Consider the following 26,410-nt stretch of genomic DNA (forward strand, 5'->3'; position numbering starts at 1 on the left):
AGGAGTTGTAATTACTCTGCATTCTTAATCATTTACATGATGATTGCTCTTAATGCTCTAGTTAATTAGAGGTCAGAATGGCTTTTTTGAAATACATTTTTTTTAAGCCTAACTCTTTAGGTCAGTTAGAGGCTTGAGACAATCTCACTCTTGGGTCAATAACATTTTCTGTTGCTGGGGCAAGTTTCTTTTTAGACTACAAATGTTTGGCTTTCTATTTTTCATGTTACTGTTTTGTAAGTGTGAGCTAGAATTTGCATTTAGTAAAGTGTGACACCTGAAGTGTGATGGGTAAATGCACAACACACACAAAGTGTATACATAGGTGGCTCGATGGGAACTTCAACCCTGTACATCTGTGCAAACAACTGTTGTGTACCGTGACCTAGAAATTAGTCTCGGACGGTGGCACAAAACGGTCGGTATCGGATCGGCCGCCCGTTATACGCAGCGCCTGATATTCAGTTACATTGACTGCAGTAGAGCTGAATATCAGGAGCTGCGTATAACCGGCGGTCGATCCAATACCGCCCGTTTTGAGTCACTGCCCGAGACTAATTTCTAGGCCCATGTATTTATAACACATTTTAGTGAGAAAACACTGAATTACTTTTCTGTTTCTTCCTGCATGCTTGATTGGTGAATACACACCTGTGTGTGACAGAGCATGCTACACACTTGGCTTATAGTGATGAGCTGCAATTTATTGCAGTGTTCTATCATATTGCACAAGGAAGAAACATTTAAGTAAAGCTTTGAGTTTCTGTGTTTCCTATATTTTGCAAGAATTGGTGGAAGGAATAATCAACAGACCAGTTTTGTATTTTAAAAGTTCCAGATAAATATTTTTCCAGGAGGTTATTGTAATTGACACAGCCTACTGTTGTCAATCACTTGTTACAACTTTCCTGACTTTGAGCTAGAATGGATAAAATTTAAGAAACCAAATGTCAAAGTTTTTTGATTTTGAGTCCATGTCATTGAAAGTGAATGCTGTTCTTGTCATGGTGTATGCATGTGCTGTTAATCTGAGATGGCCTGAAACTTTAAAAATTGCTACAAGGCCTCAAGGTTATGTTTTTAAAAATGTTCTTGGAAAGGAATTCTTGGGTCCAGGGAAATCAATGTTTTCTAAATAAGTTCACACCCCCCCCCCCCCCCCCTTGCTCCCTTTTCCTTCACTCCTTTCTTAAAAACACTGGCTCAAGAAGGGTTGTGATTTTTGTGGTCACCAGTGGCTTTCTAGGACTTCAGACTAGTAGCCAATCTTCATTTTTGCCCAGATAACAAGTGTTAGCAGGTTAATTGACTGCTGATGGTTGATCAGTCAACCTGATGTTCACAGAAACACTTCTCGGAAGCAGTCACTGGATAGTGATCAGGAGCCAGAACTCTTGCTAATTTTTCCCCCTACCCTTCTCCAGGGCACTGATCTCAATAGTTACTCACTGCTGCCTCTGATGAGATCAGCTATTTGCATAGGCCAAGGATTAAGCCTAGGATTTTTCTATTCTGCATGGTTCAGCAGCATACTTTTTGCACTAAGTCATTGGGGGTGCGCTCTAAGTGAATTGTTAAGGTAAATTGGTCAGTCTCCACATTGTGCACAAGGCATGTAGTATTCAGGTAGGCAGATTAGATTAGAGGGCAGAGGATAATTGAACCAAAGCATGTTAGCATAAGGCGGTGTCTTTTTTTGTTTAAAGTCATACATTCTGTTCTTATTTTTATTTGTCCATTATAAATTCCAATGTCCGCATTTATAATACAAGCTGCCCACGTATACTTAGCAACTGTCGCTTCCGAGTCAGAAGGTCATGGGTTCAAACCCTACTCCAGAGACTTGAGCACAAAATCTAGGCTGACACTTAGTGCAGCACTCCTGCAGTACTGCACTGGTCAGTTGCCGTCTTTCAGATGAGACGTTAAACCGAGGCCCCATCTGCCCTTTCAGGTGGACGTAAAAGATCCCATGGCACTATTTCGAAGGGGTGCAGCGGAGTTCTCCCGGGTGCCCTAGCCAATATTTACCGCTCAACCAACACCTAAAAATATCTAGTCATTATCACATTGCTGTATATGGAACCTTGCTGTGTGCAAATTGGCTGCCGTGTTTCCCTACATTACAACAGTAACTACACTTCAGAATGTGTTTAATTGGCTGTAATAAGCTTCGGGACATCCTGAGGTCGTGAAAGGCATTATATAAGTGCGTGTCTTTCTTTCTCGTGCAAAATTGCACCCTTCTGCCAGTGGTGGTACTGCGGCGTCTTCAGTAGTGGGACAGCATGACAAGTTTACATAGGCAGCTTCTGTTGTAAATGTGGACATAGAAATTTATAATGGAAAAAGTTGACTGGGAGATTGTGCATTTGTAATGGTTTTTAAGATATGTAGATGGACATCTATCACCAGACAGTGGCTGGTCTGCTAAACGGCAATGCCATTTTTCATTACATCTCCTAATTTATCTACAGCTCTCAGGAGCTCTGTCCCCAACTCTGCTGATAACAACCAGCAGCAGGATTGGAACGAAGCTATACAAATTGAGGCTAAGTTTTAATTTTTTTTAAAAAGTGTTTAAACTCTCGGTCTCAGAAATGCTGCTCCTATCCAAAATCAAGACATTTATTTGGTAAATTAAGTGCAACGCGGTGGGATATATTTACAATAAATGCTCACGGTTATGGCCATTGTTTAACCATGTTAATGAAGATTGTTTTATTGTGCAGGTGCATTGTGCTCCAGTTGTATTTTAATGTTCCAAGCAGGCAATTAAAAAAAGGAGCTTGAAAGTGAGAAGGTAAAGATTGGTGGAAACAAAAGTGAAAGTTAGTTAGAAAGCAGAAACTGGAGATTAATCACTTCAGAGAAAGAGAACAGAGACTGAACAAAATGAAGATGGAGTATAATGTGGGGAAATGTGAGGTTATTCACTTTGGTAAGAAGAATAGAAAAACAGAATATTTTTTAAATGGTGAGAAACTATTAAATGTTGGTGTTCAGAGAGATTTAGGTGTCCTCGTACAGGAAACACAAAGTTAGCAGTAACAACAGAAAATGCTGGAAAAACTCAGCAGGTGAGGCAACATCTGTGGAGAGAGAAACGGTTAACGTTTCAGGTCGAAACCCTTCTTCAGAAAGTTAGCATGTAGGTACAGCAAACAATTAGAAAGGCAAATGGCATGTTGGCCTTTTATTGCAAGGGGGTTGGAGTACAAGAGTAAGGAAGTCTTACTACAATTGTTCAGGGCTTTGGTGAGACCACACCTGGAGTACTGTGCACAGTTTTGGCCTCCTTATGAGGAAGGACATACTTGCCTTAGAGGCGGTGCGACGAAGTGTTGATCCCTGGGATGAGAGGGCTGACCTATGAGGAGAGATGGAGTAGATTGGGCCTATACTCTCTGGAGTTTAGAAGAATGAGAGGTGATCTCATTGAAATATACAAGACACTGAGGGGGATTGACGGGGTAGATGCTGAGAGGTTGTTTCCCCTGGCTGGAGAGTCTGGAACTAGGGAGCATAGTCCCAGGATAAGGGGTCAGCCATTTAAGACTGAGATGAGAATTTTCTTCACTCAGAGGGTTGAGTGTTTTTGGAATTCTCTACCCCAAAGGGCTGTGGAGGCTCAGTCATTGAGTATATTCAAGGCTGAGTTGGATAGATTTTTGGACTCTAGAGGAATCAAGGGATATGAAGATCGGGTGGGAAAGTGGAGCTGAGGTTGAAGATCAGCCATGATCTTATTGAATGGCGGAGCAGGGTCAAAGGGTTGTATGGCCCACTCCTGCTCCTGATTCTTATGTTCTTTTGAAGCACTGGAATGAAGAGGAAAACTAGAAAGGGAGAGAGAACTGAAATAGAAAATAACAGCAATGAGAATTGAGAGAATATAGAAAATTGTGAAAAACAGAAAATATGTATTTAGTAATCCTTTAAAAAAGTGTGCTAGGGTGATAGCTACAAAATAATAGTTATAGTTTAGGTAATATCTGTATGTGCCACTTAACACCAAGCTAGGAATTTGTAGTCTCTAGGCCAGTTAATATTTTCTTACTGTGAGTCATAAAAAGGATTGGAATGAAAGACAATAATTCAGTTCAGCTTTTTCATCCTGAGGCTTGCAGTTTGCTATGCAGGTCTGAACAGGCAGGTTTTCATTTCAATATGGCATTAGTTTATGAAGTGGAAGCTGAGGTAAATACCTGTATGTATCACATTGGATTGCATTGTGTATAGTAGTCCTTGGACCAGAAGTTTATGGGTAAGGATATTGCAAGACATTTCCATATTGTAAGCTGAAAGATGTTTAATGCAATCTGAATATAATGATTACTGGGAATCCGAAACACAAAAAAAGGAAAATACTGGAAACACTCAGCAGATCAGTCAGAAGAGCTGCATTGATATTTCAGGTGTAGGCCCTTCGTTAGAACAAAGGGACTGTAATATATAAGTGGTCCCTCTGTGCAAGATCTTAAAACAGTTGGCAGCGTAATTGGGGCCATAGTGCTGGAATGGAGACAGATCTGAGAGTGGAATTTGTCAGTGAACCTGGACCAGCTTCAGCACTTGGGGGGTCACGGTTCAGCTGTCGTTCTCAGACTCCAGCACAGATCCGCTGTCCAGGTGTTGATAGACCTGTATTATACAGGGCTGTAATACAGTGGAATATAATACATACATGCCAAATTGAACGTCTGCATTATGGAGTACACAGCTGAACTTTTTCTAAAAGAAATTTGCCATTGACTTCTGTTCAAAGTTAATCAGGACTACAAAAAAAATAGACAGATGACCATTCTATAGAGATGGCCATAAGTAAAGTTGTACCTCTCATTGTTTCATACCAAGTTGTGATTTGTTCCCATTAATGATATTGTAGATGCTTTGATCATAGACTAAATAGGCATGAATAAGATATTCTTCGAAAATGATGATTGAAGGTGTACTCTGGGATAATGTCCTGCAATGATCAATCCTCAAGTGTTTAGCTGAAAAGTGCAGCTGGGTTGCTACATGTTGGAATTTGAGCTTTCTGGAAATTTTAAACAAACAGGATATCAAAAGTTTGGTTCCAAGGTAAAAATGCTCATGATTTTTCCAGTTGAAAAATCCTATTTCTCCTGAAGTAGAAGTGGAATATTCATTCATTGGTACTGTGTGATACCACTGAAATAATGTCGTACATTTACTGCAGCTATTTATCGTCAGATTTATTTTAGTCTGTAGTAAATGGGAAATGATTGGAGTATTTGCCAGTAAGGTCATTTCTGTAGAAGACTGTAGAATTGAAGTGTAAGGTTCGGCATTTTCAGATAAAGGACATATCTGATATAAAAATGAAAATTATATATTTTAGGATATAGAATTTATATCCCTATTTGTAGTAAATGTGCTTTTTTTTAAATCAACCCTTTCATAAATTGATTATCTGTGGAACAAAAGTGTTAATTTGAAATGTTCTGATTTTGTTTCTTTCCAGTGTGGTGATCGTCCAAAGATCAGCCGCCAGGTGTCGTTATATCTCCTTTCACAGGTATGCGAAAGTCAGCCTTTTAATTTTTAACTTAAAGATCTGGTTTATAATATGTTCTTAAATCAATCACTCTGAAATTTTAGTGGCCTGTTGATTTTTTTAAAAAGTGTCAATACTTCATTAAGATGAATTTAAGTATTGAATACTTCATTACTAATACAAATGCAAGAATTAGATTAACACATAATCATCAGAGATGAAAGTTGAAAAGAAATTCTTGTGGCCTATTAACTTTAAATTTGTCAAAATGAGATTGTTTGATAATGGAAGGAATCTTATCTGATGTGAAGCTGTATTTAATAATTGGAGATGTCCTTTTTATCTCTCCTCCCTGTCCCTCCCCTACCCAAGACACATGCTGTACCTATAGTTGAGTACAGGATTTGACAAATTGAGAATAATGTGCAGATGTTTCCTCATTTGAATTTAATCAGCGTCATACAGGTAGACTATCCTTTATCCGAACTTCCGAAAACCTCTGAAAACCGAAAGTTTTTTGGTTCAGCGTAAGTCGTGCGCACGACATGACCCGAGTGGCGCAAAACATGACACGAGTGGTCCTCCGGGGCCCAGAACAAGAATTCCTGCAGATTGTCAACATGCTGGCCTTCGCTCTCAATGTTAAGTGTGACTGAGGGAGTTCCCTCCTGGGTAGGAGATTGCAGGCCGAGCCGGGCAGTGTGAAGGAGGTACCGGGAGAGTGAACCCAACAATACAGCGGCCCGTCCGATATTCTTTTTTCCCCCCCCCCCCCCCCCCCCGACCTGATTTGCGGGCCAGCTTAGCGTAGGAGTCAGCCGATATCCGGCTTTCCCACAACTGGCGGCGGCAGTTGAGCCCCAGACCCCCGCTAAGTCAAGGAATTCAGAGAAGCAGGAAGGGGAATGAGACACGGAGCAGGGGTGCTGTAAACAGACTGTGAGCGGCAGCACAGAGAAGCAGGAAGGGGAATGAGACACGGAACAGTCGCAAGAGGTAGCCTGAACTTCTAAAATTTATATTAAATACAAATACTAATTACCAAATTAATTTAATGTTCAGAGTTTCCCAGTCTGAAATAATACTTTCTGAAATCCGAAAACCGAAACACAGCTGGTCCCAAGGTTTTCTTTGTCCCCTTTTTCTGTTCTTTCCCTCTTTTCTAAAGATTAGGTTTCTACAGCACAATCTTTGTTCCAGCCCAGAGGTTGGGCAAGTAACCTCCTTTTGTACTTCTCCTTAACTCCGTTGCTGTCATGTGCACAAGGCTGTCATGGTTTGGTTCACTCTCTAGTTTTTCCCCATCTCTTTTTGAGAAGTACCTTAAATCCACTTAACTGATGTTCCATGCTGATCCCCTGAGATCAGGAGCATGCTATATGGAGAATTCACACTTTCAATTCCCTGTGTAGCAAGCTGTGGATCTCAGTTATTCAGCACAGAGAAGCAGTTAATACATGATCCATGTATCATGATATTTAAAGTAAAACCATTTACGATGGTCCAAATGGCCTCCTTCTGTGCCATGCATTTGTATGATTCTATGACCATTAACCAGTATGATTATTAATTACTGTTTAGAGGAATCCTGTTTATCTGCAGTCTTTTGAGAATGATTTTAAAAGTTTCAATGGGGCCTGAAAACAATTTGCATAATCGGGGAAATTTGGTTGTAATCTGGATTGCATATGTACAGTGCACCTGTCAGTTCGCTCCGGCTTGGTCATGATGGCTGCTCAATGCAGGATTCTGATAAAACAGCCAGGAAGATGTCATGAGGGCTATGTTCCATCCTGCCTCAAATAGGGAATTTTCTGTAATAAGTTTTTGTGATTTTTAAAAATAACCTTTGCATTTCCAGAACAGCTTCTTTGTCTCTGGGTTAACTAAATAGTCAATATATGAAAACTATCCAGAGTACATCCAGAATTTCTGAAAGTATTGGATGGTAGTAGTTTGTTGGTTCCTTACCCAAAAGGCCATTCATCCAATACATAAGCGAGCCTGGCTATTAGACAGCAGGTACTGTCATACGTGAGCCTCGCTCAGTTAACTACAGCTGCATTTCCTGAGAGATCACTTGAACAGGAACAGGGGTCCTGGCTGGTTTCCCACCCCATCCCACCCCTACAATGCCCCATCCTCCTCTCCAACTGAGATCGACTGACTCAACAACAACTACTTGCATTTATATAGCGCCGTTAATGTAGTAAAACATCTCTCAGCACTTCAACATAAGATGGGGATTGAATCTGGAACATTTCCTAGTTTATTTGCACATAACAGATTGCATAAACACACACAGCAATTGGGGAAGCTTTCTGCTGAAACTGTTAACTTGATTTTTTTTGAGTAAGTGCAGAATTTTAAAACAGAAGTATTAGAGTCTGAGGTTTTATATTACTGTAAATATAAGCAATTCTCTCAAAAATACAGAACATCCAGGAACCTGTGATAGTATAATGCTTTATTCCGGAAAAAAAATAATCTCTCGGTTCCTATTTTTAGCCTCCTCCACTTCTTAATCCCTGTCCTCTGGTGAAGCTGGCTGTTTTGTTGTCTAAAGATAAGCTTAGCATCTTAGCCACAGAGGGATTTTAACATGCACTCAATAGAGGTCAGGCAACATAATTGAGTGCCGTTTTTTTTTAACAAATACTACTACGGATGGGGAAGAGCTATTTGTACTTGCCTGTCCATTTCAGTCTGTTTTTGCTATAATCTGATACTAAATTTCTATTGATTGCCAGTGATGGAATGGACATTAATATAACTTTAATTACAGTTCTGAATTTTTTTTATCCTAAAATATATTTGGGCAGCATGCTTTATTTTATTGAGAAGGCAAGATGAAGGGGCAATGGCTAGAGTTCAGGACACCACCAAAGTTGGAAAGAGTATGCTAGAGGTGTAACTTTGAATACACTACTGGTGGGGAGTCTTGTCTGTCTGCTGCACATATTAGAAATGTGAATGTGCGCTGCGTATGACTTTACAACATTTAAAATGAGTGGTTGGAAAGTCAAGTGCAGCATGCGGACCATAGCAGTCGGCCTATTTTACGCCCTTCCCAGAATGGCCCTTTGCACCCGCAGCTTGCCAGTGGCATTTAAATGACGTCCAAAGTGAATTTTGCTTGGGCCTCAGGCCAGCACGGACTGATATTCACACTATGACCTCTCGGTGGGCAAGGCTTCCTTCAGGCAGAATATTGCGTGTTGGGTAAAACAGGAAGTGGTGATTAGGTGACGCTAACCTTGGGTTTTAAAAATCGAGAAATTGCAGGAGGAAGGAAAGAGTGAGGAAGGTAAGAAGTTCCATAATGTTTACATTCTTGGGAAAGAATGAGTTGGAGGGGAGACTTTGAAGTGAGTATTCATTACAACACAGTATGTAGGAGAGAAGGATTGAGAGTAGAAAGTTCAGAGCAGCACTGACCACAGTAGTATCAGTAAAATAGAGGTGAGAGAGTGAGACCAACTATCAGATGGCAAATGTTTTCTTGCATCCGCTCTGGAAATCTGTGAGGTTCTTAAGGGGCCTTCCCAGATATGAGAGCAGTATGAGACAGACTTGATCTTTGTAGAGGGGTAAAAGTTAATGAGGTGAAAATAAGTTTTTGGCACAAAAGAGGAATCCCAGCTTCTTGTAAGCTGCTTTAGCAAGGGATAATCTGTGGGTGTTGCATTTGAAATTAGAGACTTTAGTGAAGCCAAGAATGTTAATATGTGAAGAAGGGCTAAGGATGGAGCCAACAATTGTAAGAGGTGGTAGCTCCTGGTTTAACCCAAAAGGGCGCAAAGTCAGTAAAGTGATGCCTCCACATGCCGGCCTGAGGCCTGTGGCAAATTTACTTTGGACCTCATTTAAATGACACTGGCAAGGGTTCTAAAAGAGGTGGCTGCAGAAGATAGCGGATGTATCGGTTGTGATCTTCCAAAATTCCCTAAATTCTGGAAATGGATTGGAAGGTAGCTAATGTAACCCTGCTATTCAAGAAAGGAGGGAGAGAGAAAACGGGGAACTGAAGGCCAGTTAGCCTGATATCGGTCATTGGGGAAAATGCTGGAATCCATTATTAAAGAAGTGGTAACAGGGCACTTAAAAAATCATCATATGATTAGGCAGAGTCAACATGGTATTATGAAAGAGAAGTCGTGATTGACAAATTTATTATAGTTTTTTGAGGATGTAACTAGCCACTTCGATAAAGAGGAACCAGTGGATGTAGTATATTTGGATTTCCAAAAGGCATTCGATAAGGTGCCGCATAAAAGGTTGTTGCACAAGATAAGGGCTCATGTGATTGGAGGTAATGTATTAGCATGGATAGAGGATTGGTTAATGGACAGAAAGCAGAGAGTTGGGATAAATGGGTCATTTTCAGATTGGCAGGCTGTAACTAGTGGGATGCAGCAAGGATCAGTGCTTGGGCCTCGGTTATTTACAATCTATATTGTTGACTTGGATGAAAGGAAAGAGTGTAATGTATCCAAGTTTGCTGATGATACAAAGCTAGGTGGGAAAAGAAGCTATGAGGAGGATGCAAAGAGCCTGCAAAGGGATATAGACAGGTTAAGTGAGTGGGCAATAAGGTATCAGAGGGAGTATAATGTGGGGAAATGCGAGGTTATTCATTTTGGTAGGAAGAATAGGAAAACAGAATACTTTTTAAATGGTGAGAAACTATTAAATGTTGGTGTTCAGAGATTTAGGTGTCCTCGTACAGGAAACACAAAGTTAGCATGCAGGTACAGCAAGCAATTCGGAAGGCAGATGGCATGTTGGCCTTTACTAAGGGGTTAGAGTACAAAAGTAAGGAAGTCTTGTTGCAATTGTACAGGGCTTTGGTGAGACCATGCCTGGAGTACTGTGTACAGTTTTGGTCTCCTTATCTAAGGAAGGATATACTTGCCTTTAGAGGCGGTTCAACAAAGGTTCACTTGACTAGTCCCTGGGTTGTCCTATGAGGAGCGATTAAGTAGCTTAGGCCTATACTCTTTGGAATTTAGAAGAATGAGAGGAAATCTCATTGAAACATATAAGATTCTGAGGGGGATTGACAGGATGGATGCTGAGAGATTGTTTCCCATGGCTGGAGAGCCCAGAACTAGGGGGCATAATCTCGGGATAAGGGTTGGCCTTTTAAGACTGAGACGAAAAGGAACTTCTTCACTCAGAGGGTTGTAAATCTTTGGAATTCTCTGTCCCAAAGCTGATCTACAACCTCAACACCACTTTCCTGCCCTGTCCCATCCTCTATGCTCTAAACTTTAGCTCATCTAAACCTCTGCTGCCCATACCCTGTCCCACACCAAGTCCTGATAACCTATCACCCCTGTTCTTGATGACCTATTTTGGCTCCCAGACACTCAATGTCTCTGATTGAAAGTTTGCCATCTCATGTTTAAATCCCTGTATGGACTTGCCCCTCCCTATCTGTGTAACCCCCTCCAGTCTTCAACAACACCCCCCACATCTCCATTCCTCCGACTTGGGCCTCTTTTGCAGCTCTCCCTCCCCACCTCAGCATTGGCGGCCGTGCCTTCAGCTATCTCGGCCCCTTGCTTTGGAATTCCTTTCGGCTCGCCTACATTACAACAGTGACTACACTTCAAAAGTACTTTATTGGCTGTAAAGCTCTTGGGATGTCCTGAGGTCGTGAAAGGCGTTATGCAAATGCAAGTCTTTCTTTCATTTCCACCTCCCTCTTTAAAACCCACTAATTTAACCAAGCTTTTGGTCACCTGCTAATATCTTCTTTGGCTCTGTGTTCATTTTTGTCTTCTGTGAAGTGCCTTGGGATGTTTTTCAACGTCAAAAGTGCTTTATAAATGCAAGCTATTGTAGCTTGTTGACAATATGCAGTTAATGAAAGCTTATGTATACCACACAATGGAAACTATAAATATATATATCCTGTGTGAATTTTAATCCTGCCCCAACGTAGAGTGGCTGCCCTAAATTTTTTACATGTTCTCTAAGCCGAAAACTGTTGGTCTTTTAGTCTAGGCCCACTGTCCAGGGCCCAAAACACTCCTTCCAGGTGAAACAGCAATTTACTTGGACTTAATGCAATTTAGTATACTGTATTCACTGCTCACGATGCTGTCTCCTCTACATTGGGGAGACCAAATGCAGATTGGGTGACCTTTACGGAACACCTCCGTTCAGTCCGTAAGGGTGACCCCGAGCTTCCAGTCGCCTGTCACTTTAATTCTCCGCTCCACTCCCACTCTGACCCGTCCGTCCTCGGCCTCTTGCACTGTTCCAGTGAAGCTGGAGGAACAGCACCTCATCTTTCGATTAGGCACTTTACAGCCTTCTGGACTCAACATCAAGTTCAACAATTTCAGATCATAACCTCTGCCACTATCTTTTTTTCATTTTTTTCCCTCTCTCGCAAGGCAGCTGTTGATCATTCTGCCAGTGCCATTTACACTTCATCTAGTCATCTTTTGTTTCTTAACTTGTCGCATTACCATCTCCTTTTGCCTTGCACCATCATCCCTTTTGTCTCTTAATCTCTCCTGCCTTCCATCCCATCACAGACCGTCCCTTTTGTTCTTTCCTCCCCTCCCCCCTTTCCCTGTCCCTACACTTGCTTAAAAACCTGTTCCATCTCCAACTTTTTCCAGTTCTGACGAAGGGTCATCGACCTGAAACGTTAACTGAGTTTCTCTCTCCACAGATGCTGCCTGACCTGCTGCGTATTTCCAGCATTTTCTGTTTTTATTTCAGATTTCCAGCACCTGCAGTATTTTGGTTTTGTATTTGGTCTTTTAACCTGTTTGAAGTTACAGCAATTGGGGGGCAAAACATGTCTGAAACGTTTATATTTGAATTTTAACACCTTGCAATCCAAAGGATTAGAACATTATTGCTTAATGATAGGATATAGAGTTTAAAGTTTAAACTCTGTTAATCCAAATACAAGGTTTTAATCCCTGTAATTATTAAAATTTGAGGAACATATTAAGCATTAATCAGAGCAAAACTCTTAATTTGTGGAAAGCATAATAATGTATTAAACTCTGAAGTAAAACACAAAAAATGACATGAATGCTTTGAATCTTAGTGGGTCTGTGCATAATGATTTTGGCCATTTGCTCCTGATTTTCCGATTGAGATGTGGTAACAATATGTGATCTCTTTTACATCCTGGGTAATGAGTGTAACTAGAATTGCAATTTGGTGAATTTCAACTAGCCCAGTACCCAGGGTTTTTGAAATTACCAATCAGTAATGCTCCTACAACAGAAGCAAAACCTTTGGTTTGTTAAATATCCACATTTCATATACAGTTAAGAACTTTAAAAAATAAGCCTATTATGCAAAGCTTTACCTTCCTGGTTATGCTGTGAATGTCTATTGTTGATTTTTATTGTACTTTAAAAAGTTAAAACCGTATATATTCACAGCACTGTACATAAGATAGGGATATTTAATTACCCACAGGATATTCTATACTTTTTTTGGGAACATAACTCTCTTGTGATTTCAAACATATGGGCTTCTCAAAGAAGAGCCAAATGGCACACCCAAGTCTGACGTTTGCTAAATTCATGCTGAGCTGTAATAATATTATAGACATTATCTGTACTGTACTTTCAGCCCTCAAGAATGCTTCTTAAACCTTGTCCTCTTGTTAATAAATCTATTAAGGCCTTCAATTATACAATTTAAAATTTTTAAATAGTGTTAATTTTAACTTTTTTTTACCTTAGGTGTTTTTAATTATACACTATAGGCCGTTGGTGAATTCTTTGGCTGATGTAATCTTGAATGGGGACCTTTCAATGTTTAGTCTTCATTCAGAGCAAGATGCTTTGAAGCGTTCAGTAAGTACGTCTCCTTTCAGTTCAGTTGAAATGGATATCAATTGTAGGATAGCTGGACTAAACGTCTAACTTGAGTTCAGAGATTCTTTGTTCCTTGTAATATCTAAGCTTTTCCAGTCTTCTACCTTTTCTAAATCCTTGGCTCCCATTATTTTTGTTTCAACTTTCATATACATTAGCTGAATGTAATGGTAATTAGATTGTTCAACAAGCTGGTAAGCTGTGTAAATGAGAACTGAAGATAATTACATGAAGGAAAACAGTTTATAGATTTTGAAATCTCTGGAACATATATTCAGCAGTACTTGGAAAAAGCTACAAAGTCTGAAGTTCATCAATAACCGTGGCAGCACTTGAACTGCTCCAGATACGCATTCCAAAATATTAGAAAATAAAGCTGCAGACAATAGGGGAGACTTCCCTTGAATTGTTTTTTTTTAATAAAAACCCACAGATGCTTTCATATTCCAAATGCATGTCTTTTGTGTTATTAATTATATACATTTTATCTACTCTGATCATTTAAATGTGCCCCCCCCCCAGCTATTCTTAGGAAATAATACTTTTTAAATACGTACATAATTACCTTTAGCAGTAGATAAGAATACTGCATCTGTAACAATATTGTAATTATCTATATAAATATTGAACCACAGTGCAAGATTTTACACAAACCTTGGTCAGCTATCCTTGAAAATAAAGTATAACAGATGGATTGTAGTTTTGCTTTTCTGGCAGTTTTTGCCATTAATTCTCCACTATGCAGAATCTGGAATATGTTTGTCCTGTTAATTTGTGTAAAGTCGAGGAATCTTTTTATTGGTGCAGTCTTGTGAAGTTGTGAAATGTCCTGCCGTTGTAATTTATTGTAGTTACTGTAATTGTAGAAAATAGATTGTGGTGTTCCCTGGATTGGCATTGACTGCATGGCACAAAAAGAGTCAGCGACATGCTTAACATAACTTGGGTGACAATAATGATGGACAAATAATGAGTTCCAAAAAACCCAAAATGAAATGCATTAGCTTACTCCTTTTTATCCTTAAGTTTTATAAGTGATCTACAATTGAGAGAAGCCATATTGTTTACTGAGGGAGGAATTTATTTCAGTAGGTCTTTTCAAATACAATGAAATAGTGCCATTTAAACAAAATATTCAAAATGCAAAACAGGTTAATCAGCATCTTCAAGAGAAAATGAAAATCATGCTTCACTGTTTTCATTCTTCAGAAGCTAACCTCTGAGACGTTAGCTTAACGATTATTTATTTGAAAGCAACAATAGAAGCCTGAATCCACTTTATTGTGACACTCGATTTGGATTCGGGCAGGAAACATCCACTTGCCAACTATCCCCTGACAAGTACCTTTTCAGTTTTGGTGGCCTGAAAATGCAATTTGTCTGTTTGTAAGTAATGCATGTATTTCTCCCATCATCTCTAATCTTTTAATATTCTTCTTCTGCTTCCTTGCTGCTTCTGATCCTTTGTGGCCTGTTGTAGCTTTTTCCTACTCCAGTGACTAGCTCCCTGTCTGCGCCAAAGGTTTGTATTATTCCTTTATTGTGGTTAAAGTTCGTCTAGCAGCTTTGGCTAATGAAATGGCAAGTGACTTTTAAAACCAAACTGATTTTTGATTCTAATTGTATTCCTGTAGTTATTGGGTTACGTAGTCAATATATGGGAATGTCAACTTGGAGTGCTACTTTTCCAACAAGTTGCACTTTAAAACAGAAAGTAATGAGGGCTAAATATTTTGCTTGCCCAGTTAATAAAGCAATGCTTATAATATTTCATAGACAGGATGCAAATGATGTAATTGAAAAAAGGGAGCACTGACTACCTGTCTCTTATATTTAAAAAAACAACAAAAAACTAGATGGTGAAAATTTTGTTGGAAGGAAGTTAACATTTTTGTATATAAAGTCATGTAAATGTGATTCAGATGTTTTGACTATTATTTGAAAGATGTCCATAAGCAGGTTATCCAGTGAGTAGCTGAACCACACAGACCCAGAATCGATCCCTGGTCTGTGCTGTGTTAGCTAATCTCTGCTGAGATGATGATAGAGGCGTTACCATTGGCTAGGATTGTGTTCCTGATTTGCTATCCAACAATCCCTGCTGGAAGTGGGCTTTGGGTGAGGACAAGATTGGGCTCATTTATGATTCCCCCTACTGTTGAAAAGCCTGTTAACACTTATCGTCAAGGTTGATTCATGAATACTGGCTCGAGCAAGGTAGTGGTGGAAACCACATCCATAGAGAGGTCAAGAAGGATGAGAAGCAACAGTGTAACATGGTCACAGTCTTGGAGGATGTCATTTCTGACTTTGATTAGGGTCGTTTCAGTGTTGTGCAAGTGGCGGAAACCTGGTCAGAGATTTTCAATGCGTTGAGGAAACGATGGGCACGGATTTGGGAGGTGACAACACATTCAAGGACTTTGGAGAGAAAAGAGAGTTTGGAGATGGGGTGGTAGTTTGCAAAGAGGGGTCAATGGTGGATTTTTTGAGCTCTTCACACTTGTTACAGGTGAGGGTGGTGGGGGGCAGACAAGAGGGGTTTAAGGAGAAAAGAAGCTGGGGGTTATCTTTGCATTCCAGGATGATTCTGGAGTACTGCATAGTTTTGCCAGAGAGCAGAGCCAGATTGTGCTCGATGAATGGCTAAACCAGTTGTGCTCCATATATATGTTCAAGTCTGCACCCCTTGGACTTAAGTAAGTGAAGATGGGGGCCGTAAAGGGGAACGGCCAGGGTGGGAGCGAGCAAGATTTTTACTGGGGGAAAAAGGCAACAAAAGCGAAGGTGAGGGGGTGATTGAGCAGGTCAACAGGTGCAGAAGTATCGTGGCCAAAGAGCAGACAGTAGGGAGTTTGAAAGTACAGTTGTAAGTGACTTGGGGAACGTTTTTGCCATGGGCGTACACAGAAGGAGCTGGGGGTGGAAGGGGAAAGGAGATGTGAATTGTGGGGAAAAAAGGAAAGCCAAAGATGAAATTGCTGATCTTCATGACTCACTACCGCACCCACTGGCCGAAAGCAGCTCTTTCAATGCTAGCTTGAAAGTGTTCTTAATTGGGATAAGAATTATGTTCATGGGGATATTTCAATCCAAATGGATAATTGAAACATTGATTCATGTAGCTTGAGTGTGAAACCAGCTCCGGATGCTGTATAGAAAATCTGTGAAAGCTGAAAGTATACATTCCATACAGTGATTATGCTTATTTGTACTGTATTGGTGCACTATAAATCATAAACTATAGGGTGCAGTAAAAGCCCAGAGTACAGTGCTGTTCTTTGTGTTAAACAAATAAAATTATAGCTAATGTCAGTACCTCAGAATATTTTGAGGCAACACCCAAAATTTTCCTTCATGAAACCGGTGAATACATTATAAAATGTAGCTAACTCGCCTTTTTTCAAAAAAAAAATAAAAGCCTTGAGTGAGTTTTAAGTAGACTACAAATTTCACCCTTTTTTACTCTAGAAGTGTGTAACCATAGAATGTTCTTTACACCACAATTTCATGTATAATGCAATAGTAGTAAAGAAAAGTGTGGCTCTGTACTAGTGCAATGTGTCTTTGTGGTGATGGATGCTTATTCATACCCCTGTGTAAAGACTACAGAGATGCAGTGAGAAGCACGTTCATCAAGTGCCATTTATTCTGAGGAGGCCCTTCAGTGGTGTGTGGTGTAACATTTGAGATTGTTTGCTTGGTGCGGTAGCAGAAGAGTACAGTGGCTTAGAAGTTTGTGCTCTAACAGTAGGTGAACTGTGTAGCCTTCATGAATCTCATTTGAGTGTCATACCATGGCTACCCATCCCCATGATGCTGTTCCTGAACCCTCTTGACCAGACAATGCAGAATAGTGAACCAATTTAGTAGTCATCAAATCTGTATGGGCTATTAACAAAACTTATTGTTATAAAGAATTATGTATGAAATATCTTGTGTAGTTGTGCTGGTCCTTCGATAATCTAACTGCCATTATGTTGACTCTTTATGTACTGGCATTGAAATAATGGTTTGACAAGTTGAATCCATCGTCTTTGTTCAACACTTTTTATTTGACTTGCAATCCATGATTTGAAAACTAAACCATAATTGCTGTCAAGGCAATTTGCTTCAGCAAATATTTCTGATAATTTTCCTCTACTATTCTTTGTCCCTTTTCCTCTTGAGTTCCAGCTATCAAGTTGCATACTTGGCAACTTTGTTGGAAGATGAAGAATGATAGGAGCATTAATTGGTTTAAAAAATAATCACTAAACTAGTGATGATGGGACTTGGGAGGGAACTGGCTATTTCACTTTAGCTTCAGTTGACACATAGTACATGGAGATATAGAAGCTCTGTCCAGTTTGCATATCCAGTCTTTGCATTTGGGGGTTACTAACATTTCAACAACAGTACCACAGGAAAAAAATGGCCCTCGTTAATGCAAGTCATTATTAGAAATGGCCGGTTCCTGATTTTGCTTAGTCAGAAGGAAAAGAGCTGTTTTCTCACCCCTTGCCCCAACCACTCACCTGTACTTTTAGTTAGGTTCAAAGTACCAATTACAGGGGTAGAGGCCCTCTGGCTCCTTCAGTTGCTTCATGGCTGGTAGGGGGGAGGGAGGATGTGAAAAAGGGAAGAAATTATAATTTTAAGGTTGGAGGCTTCCACAAACTGCAGTCATAACTTTTGTTTGGCCTTTAAATTAAATAAACAATGGAATACACAAGTCAAGCACATCCCAGAACTCCGAATTGGCGGGGAGGGGGAGGAGAGACTACTTTTTGACAGTCTTCTGCTGATAGTAGCAGTGCCCCAGGCAGCTGCAAAACTGGAGAATTATGAATATGATCATGTCTTGTTACTTAACATCACTAGATTGTATCAGTGATTTATAGAAGCACAGAAACCGGCCATTCAGCCCAACTGGTCTATGACCGTGTTTATGCTCCACATGAGCCTCCTCCCACCCGACTCCATCTAACCCTATCTGCATATCCTTTTATTCCTTCCTTCTGTACTTATCTAGCTTCCCCTTAAATCATCTATGCTATTTGCCTCAACTACTCCCTGTGGTAGCAAGTTCCACATTCTAACCACTCTCTGGGTAAAGAAGATTCTCCTGAATTCTTTATTGGATTTATTAGTGACTATCTTCTATTCATGGCCCCTAGTTTTGGACTCCTCTCTCTTTTTCCCCCCCCCCCCCCCCCCCAACAAGTGGAAACATCTCTACGTCTACCCTGTCAAACCACTTCATAATTTTAAAGACCTCTATTGGGTCATCCTTCTCTTTTCTGGAGAAAAGAGCCCCAGCCTGTTCAGTCTTGCCTGATGGTAAAAACCTCAGATTCAGAGCTTCTGTTGTGCTAATCGGCATTTGTTACAGTGGTTGTATTTTCTTTAATCATATTTCAAAATTTTTAAATTTGTGTCTCCCTCCTCCCCTAAAAGTTGTGTTGCTAATGAGGATTTTTAAAATTTATTTTCTACTTGTATTTGCAAAACTACTAAAAATGTACTGCAGTTGTTCCTTGGAGCGCTCTTATTCTGATTGAACTATTTTGCCTTTTCATTGTTTTAAAATTTATGTTTAGGCATTTTTAGTTTCCTTTTTCTAACAACTGGAAAAAGCCAGTGTAAAAATTTTAAAAATTGGCATCCAATTTACTGGCAACTTGTGTTTATCTTAAATAATGGCCCTGAATTTACGGTCGGAGACTTCCCACGGGGAAATGCCTCTGATCCACAAATAAAATCCACGCCTACCTGTTGGTCCGGGTGCTACGTAGACCCATGGTCCTGGGTCTCGCCTGGTACATGCGGGCAGAGGCCCACGTATCCCAGGGGCGCAGGCAGTTTGCGAGCGCCCCAGGGATCACGTGGACTGGACCAACAAATAACACACAAGAGAATTCCCATTCATACTTATCGGGATTCCGTATATGCGGAATCCCGATAAGTATGAATGGGAATACTGCAAAAAATACACCTAGGCATGAAATACATTTTTTTTAAATCACCTATTTAAAATTAATTAGAATGGCATTTAATTAAATATTTAAAACAAATTAAATTTTTTGAAAAATAAATTAAAATGTTTTAAAGGGGCTAAAAATAAAATTACTTTATTTAAAAGTTTTTAAATGTATAAATTATTGATAACATTTTATTTTTCTGTTTTTTAATACTCTTATGCTGGTAAAAGCATAAAGAATTTCATGGGCATTCACTGGCCAGAAGTTGGTCAAATAGCCCAACTCTCCGCCCACGGATGCCCTTTTCCCAGGAATGCAGAGGATCTGTCAAGAAAATTCTTGACAGATCGCAAGTTCTGGGTTTTTGCGCATGCACTGCGCATGCCTAAACTCAGAACTTGTGTGGCCTTTTCCTTGTACACACCCGTAGAGGCCGCAAATTATGGCCCACTGATTCACACTTGTGAAGACTTACTTCCTTAATAGTCATCTTTTGTTTTCATTTCCTGTTTTAGTCTAGACCATTTGTGGGCACATTTTGTCACTTCCTGATTATTAATTTTAAAAAAAACACTGGTCATCCTTGATGTTTGCTTCCTTTTTGGTTATTTTATTAACACGGTTCTCCTAAAACCAAAATGATTTTGAATTGATCCCTATCCACGATTGCAGGTTGTTCCATTTCATGTATTACAAAAGTGTTTGTGGGAGCAGTTTTAATCTGTTTTGTTTTGGGTACATACTTGTTTTTTCATAAAGTGACACTGGATGCTAGGCTGCTGCGATTTGTATTGTATGAATCTGAATTGAAATATGATTGTTCAATGTGTTTTAAACTGCAGAAATATTTAGTATTATCTCTCTGAATTTTACAGGTGAATAGAATGACAGGTGTGTGTTATAGGCAAATATTCAACATTGAGTCAAGAATTGCTTCAATGCAGAACCTGAAGTACAGAGTTGTTTTTGCACCAAAGCGCACAGAGATGTATCATTCTATTTGGATTGAGATAAGCTTACACAACTTTCACAGAGATGCTGTTCAAGATACCTGAAGTCAGTATACCAGCTGCAAGTGGAAACAGAAAAAACTTATCTGCAAGTGTATCAGCCAAGCATTGCACTTGCAGTACCATTTCAGTGTGAAATTCCCTGCTTCTTGTATTTTCTACTAACCTCTGATGTGATTGCAGCATCAAGGTCTAGTGGTTCTTTACTTGCAAGAGATTCAGGCAGTTTGATGGCATGCTACAATGCAGGGTAGGGGCATGGGCATGTGACATGCAGAATCGCAGTACAAGTTCCAAGCAAAAATTAACTTCTTAAAACGAAATATTTCTGCAGTTTAATCTCTGAAGCTCTGGATCTTGCATACTTCAGATTCTGCACTGAGATTTTTTTCATTCAATACTGCTGAAATCGTAATACAGGAAACTTCGCGATATCCGGCACCGACGGGACCGGCGTGATGCCGATCTATGAAAACTTCCGGACAGACCAGCGCTAATGTTGAAGGATACGGAGGTTTTCATCTCCGTATCTGACAACAAACACTGTTGCTTAGCAACAGCTTGTAAACAGTCCGCCCGTACCTTGGAAGCGTCTCTGTAGCTTAGCAACAGCTTCAGAGAGGCTTTCCAGAGACTGACTGACTTTATAAAAAAAAAAAATGCTAGGAAAAGAAAAAAAAACTAACAAAACGGCTGCTGATTTCTGCCGTTAGATCGAGGTTTCCGGCCATACAACCTCCGGATAAACCAAAGTTTCCTGTATTTAATTTTTGAATAGACTTTGATACTTTCATAGTTTTGAACTTCACTGCAAATAAGTGTTTCCTAAGTGTCTACTTTTAATTTGCACTCTGCAATAAAAACCTTCCTTCCCCTTCCTAACACTCCTCTTGAAATGGGGGTGGGAAAGAAATTATGTTTGATGTGTCCAAACACTAACAAGTCACCTCAATAAATTAGTGACTTTTTTAACCAAGTTTAATACAGGAAACTTTCGTTTAAACGGAGGTTGAATGTCTGGGACGCTCTATCCACCGGCAAAATTCAGGAGTCGGTTCAGATAAGTTTTTTTACTTTTCGTTGCTTTTTTTCTCCAGTCATGGCTCTGCAAGCGTCTAGCTGAAGCTGTTGCTTAGCTACAGAGACGCTTGCAAGCTGCGCCGACTGTTTTGAAGCTGTTGCTAAGCAACAGGGTTTGTTGCTTCAGACAGCGCTCAGAAGCTCCGTATGTTTTAACATTAGCACTCGTTTCTCCAGCAGTGTTGATCAACCGGCACCAGCTCGGTCCCGTCAGTGCCAGATACCAGAAAGTTTCCTGTAGAAGCGTCTTCATTTTCTTGTTGTCATTCCTTCCTCCTACACTCTAAAGGTTTTTTAAGACCCAGTTTTGGCATCACCAAACCATTACTTCAAGATTTACCTCATTTTCTTTTATTTTCTTTCAATTCATTGGTGCCCTGCATTATGGGCTGTGACATATCACTTTGGTTTATTTGTTTAAAAATACCCGAGTATGAAAATAGGCAAACTTGAAGCCATACTCTTTGTATATCTAAGCTCCAGTATTCCTCAAGCTTGAAATGCTGCAGCATATCCTGTGGAGAGGTAGCTCACATGTTTGGGAACTCAAGTCATGGAGTAAGCCAATGCAAGTTCATGTTCCATCAATCTACATTTTTGCAAACTATTGAACTGCCTAACTCTCCCGGTTCTTAAAGGCAGTACTTTGCTTTTGCTTTGTATTACTCTACATAACTCTTGTCCAATACATTAGCCACTTGTAGCTAATTGGAAATCTAGATGTGGATAATTGCAATTCTGATTTGTAAATAAAAAATGAGTAATAGGCACTGTTATTGAGCGTGTGATCTCAATACTTCTATTCACAAGGTGTATGTGTGTGCTTTCATCTTTTTGTGTGTTTGTTGGTAAAATGGTAGCAACTTCTATTTAATGGTAAGACAAAAAGCAGTGTGCGAGTGTTTTTTGATGTGATTTACTTCCTTGGTTACTGAATGGTCATAGAGTCATAGAGTAATACAGCACGGATAGAGGCCCTTCGGCCCATCGTGTCCGCGCCGGCCATCAAGCCCTGTCTAATCTAATCCCATATTCCAGCATTTGGCCCGTAGCCTTGTATGCTATGGCATTTCAAGTGCACATCCAAATGCTTCTTAAATGTTGTGAGGGTTTCTGCCTCCACAACCCTTTCAGGCAGTGAGTTCCAGACTCCAACCACCCTCTGGGTGAAAAAGTTCTTTCTCAAATCCCCTCTAAACCTCCCGCCCTTTACCTTGAATCTATGCCCCCTAGTTATTGACCCCTCTACTAAGGGAAAAAGCTCCTCAGCATCCATCCTATCTATGCCCCTCATAATTTTGTACACCTCAATCATATCCCCCCTCAGCCTCCTCTGCTCCAAGGAAAACAAACCCAATCTGCCCAGTCTCTCTTCATAGCTGAAGCGCCCCAGCCCTGGTAACATCCTGGTGAACCTCCTCTGCACCCTCTCTAACGCGATCACATCCTTCCTGTAGTGTGGCGACCAGAACTGCACACAATATTCCAGCTGTGGCCTAACCAGTGTTTTATACAGCTCCATCATAACCTCCTTGCTCTTATATTCAATGCCTCGGCTAATGAAGGCAAGTATCCCATATGCCTTTTTTACCACCTTATCCACCTGTGCCGCTGCCTTCAGGGATCTGTGTACTTGCACACCCAGATCCCTCTGACCCTCCGTCTTGCCTAGGGTCTTTCCATTCATTGTGTATTCCTTTGCCTTGTTAGTCCCCCCAAAGTGCATCACCTCGCACTTTTCCGGGTTAAATTCCATTTGCCACTGTTCCGCCCATCTGACCAACCCATCTATATCGTCCTGCAGACTGAGGCTACCCTCCTCGCTATTTACCACTCTACCAATTTTTGTATCATCCGCGAACTTACTGATCATACCCTTTACATTCATATCCAAGTCATTAATGTAGACCACAAACAGCAAGGGACCCAGCACCGATCCCTGTGGTACCCCACTGGCCACAGGCTTCCAGTCACAAAAACAACCTTCGACCATCACCCTCTGCCTTCTGCCACTAAGCCAGTTTTGTATCCAATGTGCCAAGGCACCCTGGATTCCATGGGCTCTTCTTGACCAGTCTCCTGTGCGGGACTTTATCGAAGGCCTTACTGAAATCCATGTATACCACATCCACTGCGTTACCCTCATCCACACACCTAGGCACCCCCTCAAAAAATTCAATCAAATTAGTCAGACATGATCTTCCCTTGACAAAGCCATGTTGACTATCCCTGATTAATCCTTGCCTCTCCAAGTGGAGACAAATTTTGTCCCTCAGGATTTTTTCCAATAATTTTCCTACCACTGATGTTAGGCTCACTGGCCTGTAGTTCCCCGTTTTTCCCTACTACCCTTCTTGAATAATGGTACTACATTAGCGGTTCTCCAGTCCTCTGGCACATCCCCTGTGGCCAGAGAGGTCCTGAATATATGTGTTAGAGCCCCCGCAATCTCCTCCTTTGCCTCACACAGCAGCCTGGGATACATTTCATCCGGGCCTGGGGATTTATCCATTTTTAGGCCAGCTAAAACCGCCAATACCTCCCCCCGCTCGATGTTAATATGTTCGAGCATATCACAGTCCCCCCGCCCTATTTCTATGTCTACATCGTCCTTCTCCATAGTGAAAACAGACGCAAAAAATTCATTCAATGGTGTTAGATGATAAATAAACATACACATGTGAAGTACATTTTACCTATGCTGTGTGAGTGTGCATGTAAGGCATTTTCTAACAAAAGTACTGCATGTGGCTAAAGTGGTGTTGTGGTAGCCACACCTCTGGCTAGTCAGCAGTTTCTATTGGATAACACTGCTTTACTGGGGATTTGTGGTAAATTTGAAGAATTTTTCCCGTTTGAAGTACTAGCTTTATTACAAAGTACCAGGAAACTCTCTTTTAACTGGCACCTAAATATACGGAAATCTCTCTTAACCGGCAAAATTCAGGAGTAGGTTTAGGTAAGTTTTACTATATATTAGTGGCCGTGTAACTGGGGTTCCTGCATCTGTGGCCGTGCAACAGGGACTCCTGCATCTGTGGCCATGTAACTGGGACTCCTGCACAAGTGCTGTGTAACCGGGGCTCCTGCACCTGTGGCCGTATTCGGGGCTCTCGTACCTTGGTAAGTATACCTCGCTGTAATCCGGACTTTTTGATCAACCGGCGCCACGCCGGTCCCGTCGGTGCCGGACAAAAGAGTTTCCTGTAAAATGGACCTAGTGATAAAATGAGATCAAAGTGCTGGAGCTAAATTCTTGATTAACTTGAGGGACAAGATTATGCAAAGCAATAATAGTGATTCTTTATATAGACTAGTTTACAATGCATTTTTTTCCCCTATAGTAGTTTAAAAAAAAACATAGGAACATAAGCACAGGTGTAGCCCATTGAGCCTGTTCTGCCATTGGAGATCATGGCTGATCTGCGACCTAACTCCATATATCCACCTTTGGCCCATATCCCTTAACACCTTTTAGTTAACAAAAGCTTATCAATTTCCGATTTTAAAATTAACAATCGATCTAGCATCAATTGCCATTTGTGGAAGAGAGTTCCAAACTTCTACCACCCTTTGTGTGTAGAAGTGTTTCCTAATTTCACTCCTGAAAGGTCTGGCTCTAATTTTTAGACTATGCCCCCCTAGACCTAGAATCCCCAACCAGCAGAAATAGTTTCTCTCTATCTACTCTCTTCCCCTTAATATCTTGAAAACTTCAATCAGATCACCCCTTAACCTTCTAAATTGTAGGGAATACAACCCTAATTTGATTAATCTCCTCGAAACTTAATTCTTGAAGTCCAAGTATCATTCTGGTAAACCTAAGCTGCACTCCCTTCAAGGGCAATATATCCTTCCTAAGGTGTGGTGCCCAGAACTGCTCATAGTACTCCAGGTGTGGTCTCACCAGGGTTTTGTATAGCTGCAGCATAACTTCTACCCTCCTTGTATTCTAGTCCTCTAGATATAAAGGCCAGCATTCCATTAACCTTTTTGATTATTTTCTGCACCTGTTCATGGCATTTTAATAATCTATGTACCTGGACCACCAAGCCTTTTTGGACCTCCACTGTTTTTAGCTTTTCACCATTTAGAAAGTACCCTGTTCTATCCTTTTTAGATCCAAAGTGGATGATCTCACATTTGCTTACATTGCATGCCATTTGCCACAGTTTTGTCCTCTGGGGGAGGTGGGACCAGTATAAAACTGACGGTTTGCACCTGGGCAGGGCCGGGACCGATGTCCAAGGGGGAGTGTATGCTAGTGCTCTGGGGGAGGGTTTAAACTAAAATGGCAGGGGGTTGGGAACCTGAGCGATAAGACAGGAAAGGGAAACTAGGATAAAAGCAAAAGACAGGAAGGAGAAAAACAAAAGTGGCAGACAGAGAAATCAAGGGTTTAAATCAAACATGGCCACAGTAAATAATAATTCTAAAAGATCTAAGAGTGTTAAAACAACAAGCCTGAAGGCTTTGTGTCTTAATGCGAGGAGCATTCGTAATAAGGTGGATGAGTTAGCTGCGCAAATAGAGGTAAACAAATATATGATTGGGATTACGGAAACATGGCTCCAGGGTGGCCAAGGCTGGGAACTCAACATCCAGGGGTATTCAATATTCAGGAAAGATAGGCAAAAAGGAAAAGGAGGTGAGGTAGCATTGCTGGTTAAAGAGGGGATTAACACAATTGTAAGGAAGGATATTCGCTCTGATGATGTGGAATCTGTATGGGTAGAACTGAGAAATACCAAGGGGCAGAAAACGTTAGTGGGAGTGGTATATAGACCTCAACAGTAATGCAGAGGTTGGGGATGGCATTAAACGGGAAATTAGAGAAGCATGCAATAAGGGCACAGCAGTTATCATGGGTGACTTTAATCTACATATAGATTGGTCTAACCAAATTAGTAACCATACTGTGGAGGAGGAATTCCTGGAGTGTATACGGGATGGTTTCCTGGACCAATATGTTGA

At 40.6% G+C, this 26,410-nt stretch overlaps 1 protein-coding gene across 3 annotated transcripts in view; it reads left to right on the forward strand.

Annotated features, from left to right (window-relative positions):
* The window catches only part of clec16a (C-type lectin domain containing 16A), a 316,644-nt gene that overhangs the window by 63,293 nt on the left and 226,941 nt on the right, over positions 1–26,410 (forward strand). For 2 of the 3 annotated variants that reach the window (XM_086000643.1, XM_086000644.1), the window contains exons 3-5: positions 5,489–5,542; positions 13,249–13,362; positions 14,864–14,905. In XM_086000643.1, coding sequence (XP_085856769.1) covers positions 5,489–5,542; positions 13,249–13,362; positions 14,864–14,905 — 210 coding nt within the window. The remainder of the gene's footprint in view (positions 1–5,488; positions 5,543–13,248; positions 13,363–14,863; positions 14,906–26,410) is intronic. The other variant, XM_086000646.1, reaches the window with a different exon arrangement.

The sequence above is a fragment of the Somniosus microcephalus genome, chromosome 11, assembly GCF_052327205.1.
Source record: "Somniosus microcephalus isolate GS21.2 chromosome 11, FLI_Smic_1.0, whole genome shotgun sequence".
Classification (NCBI taxonomy): Eukaryota; Metazoa; Chordata; class Chondrichthyes; order Squaliformes; family Somniosidae; genus Somniosus; species Somniosus microcephalus.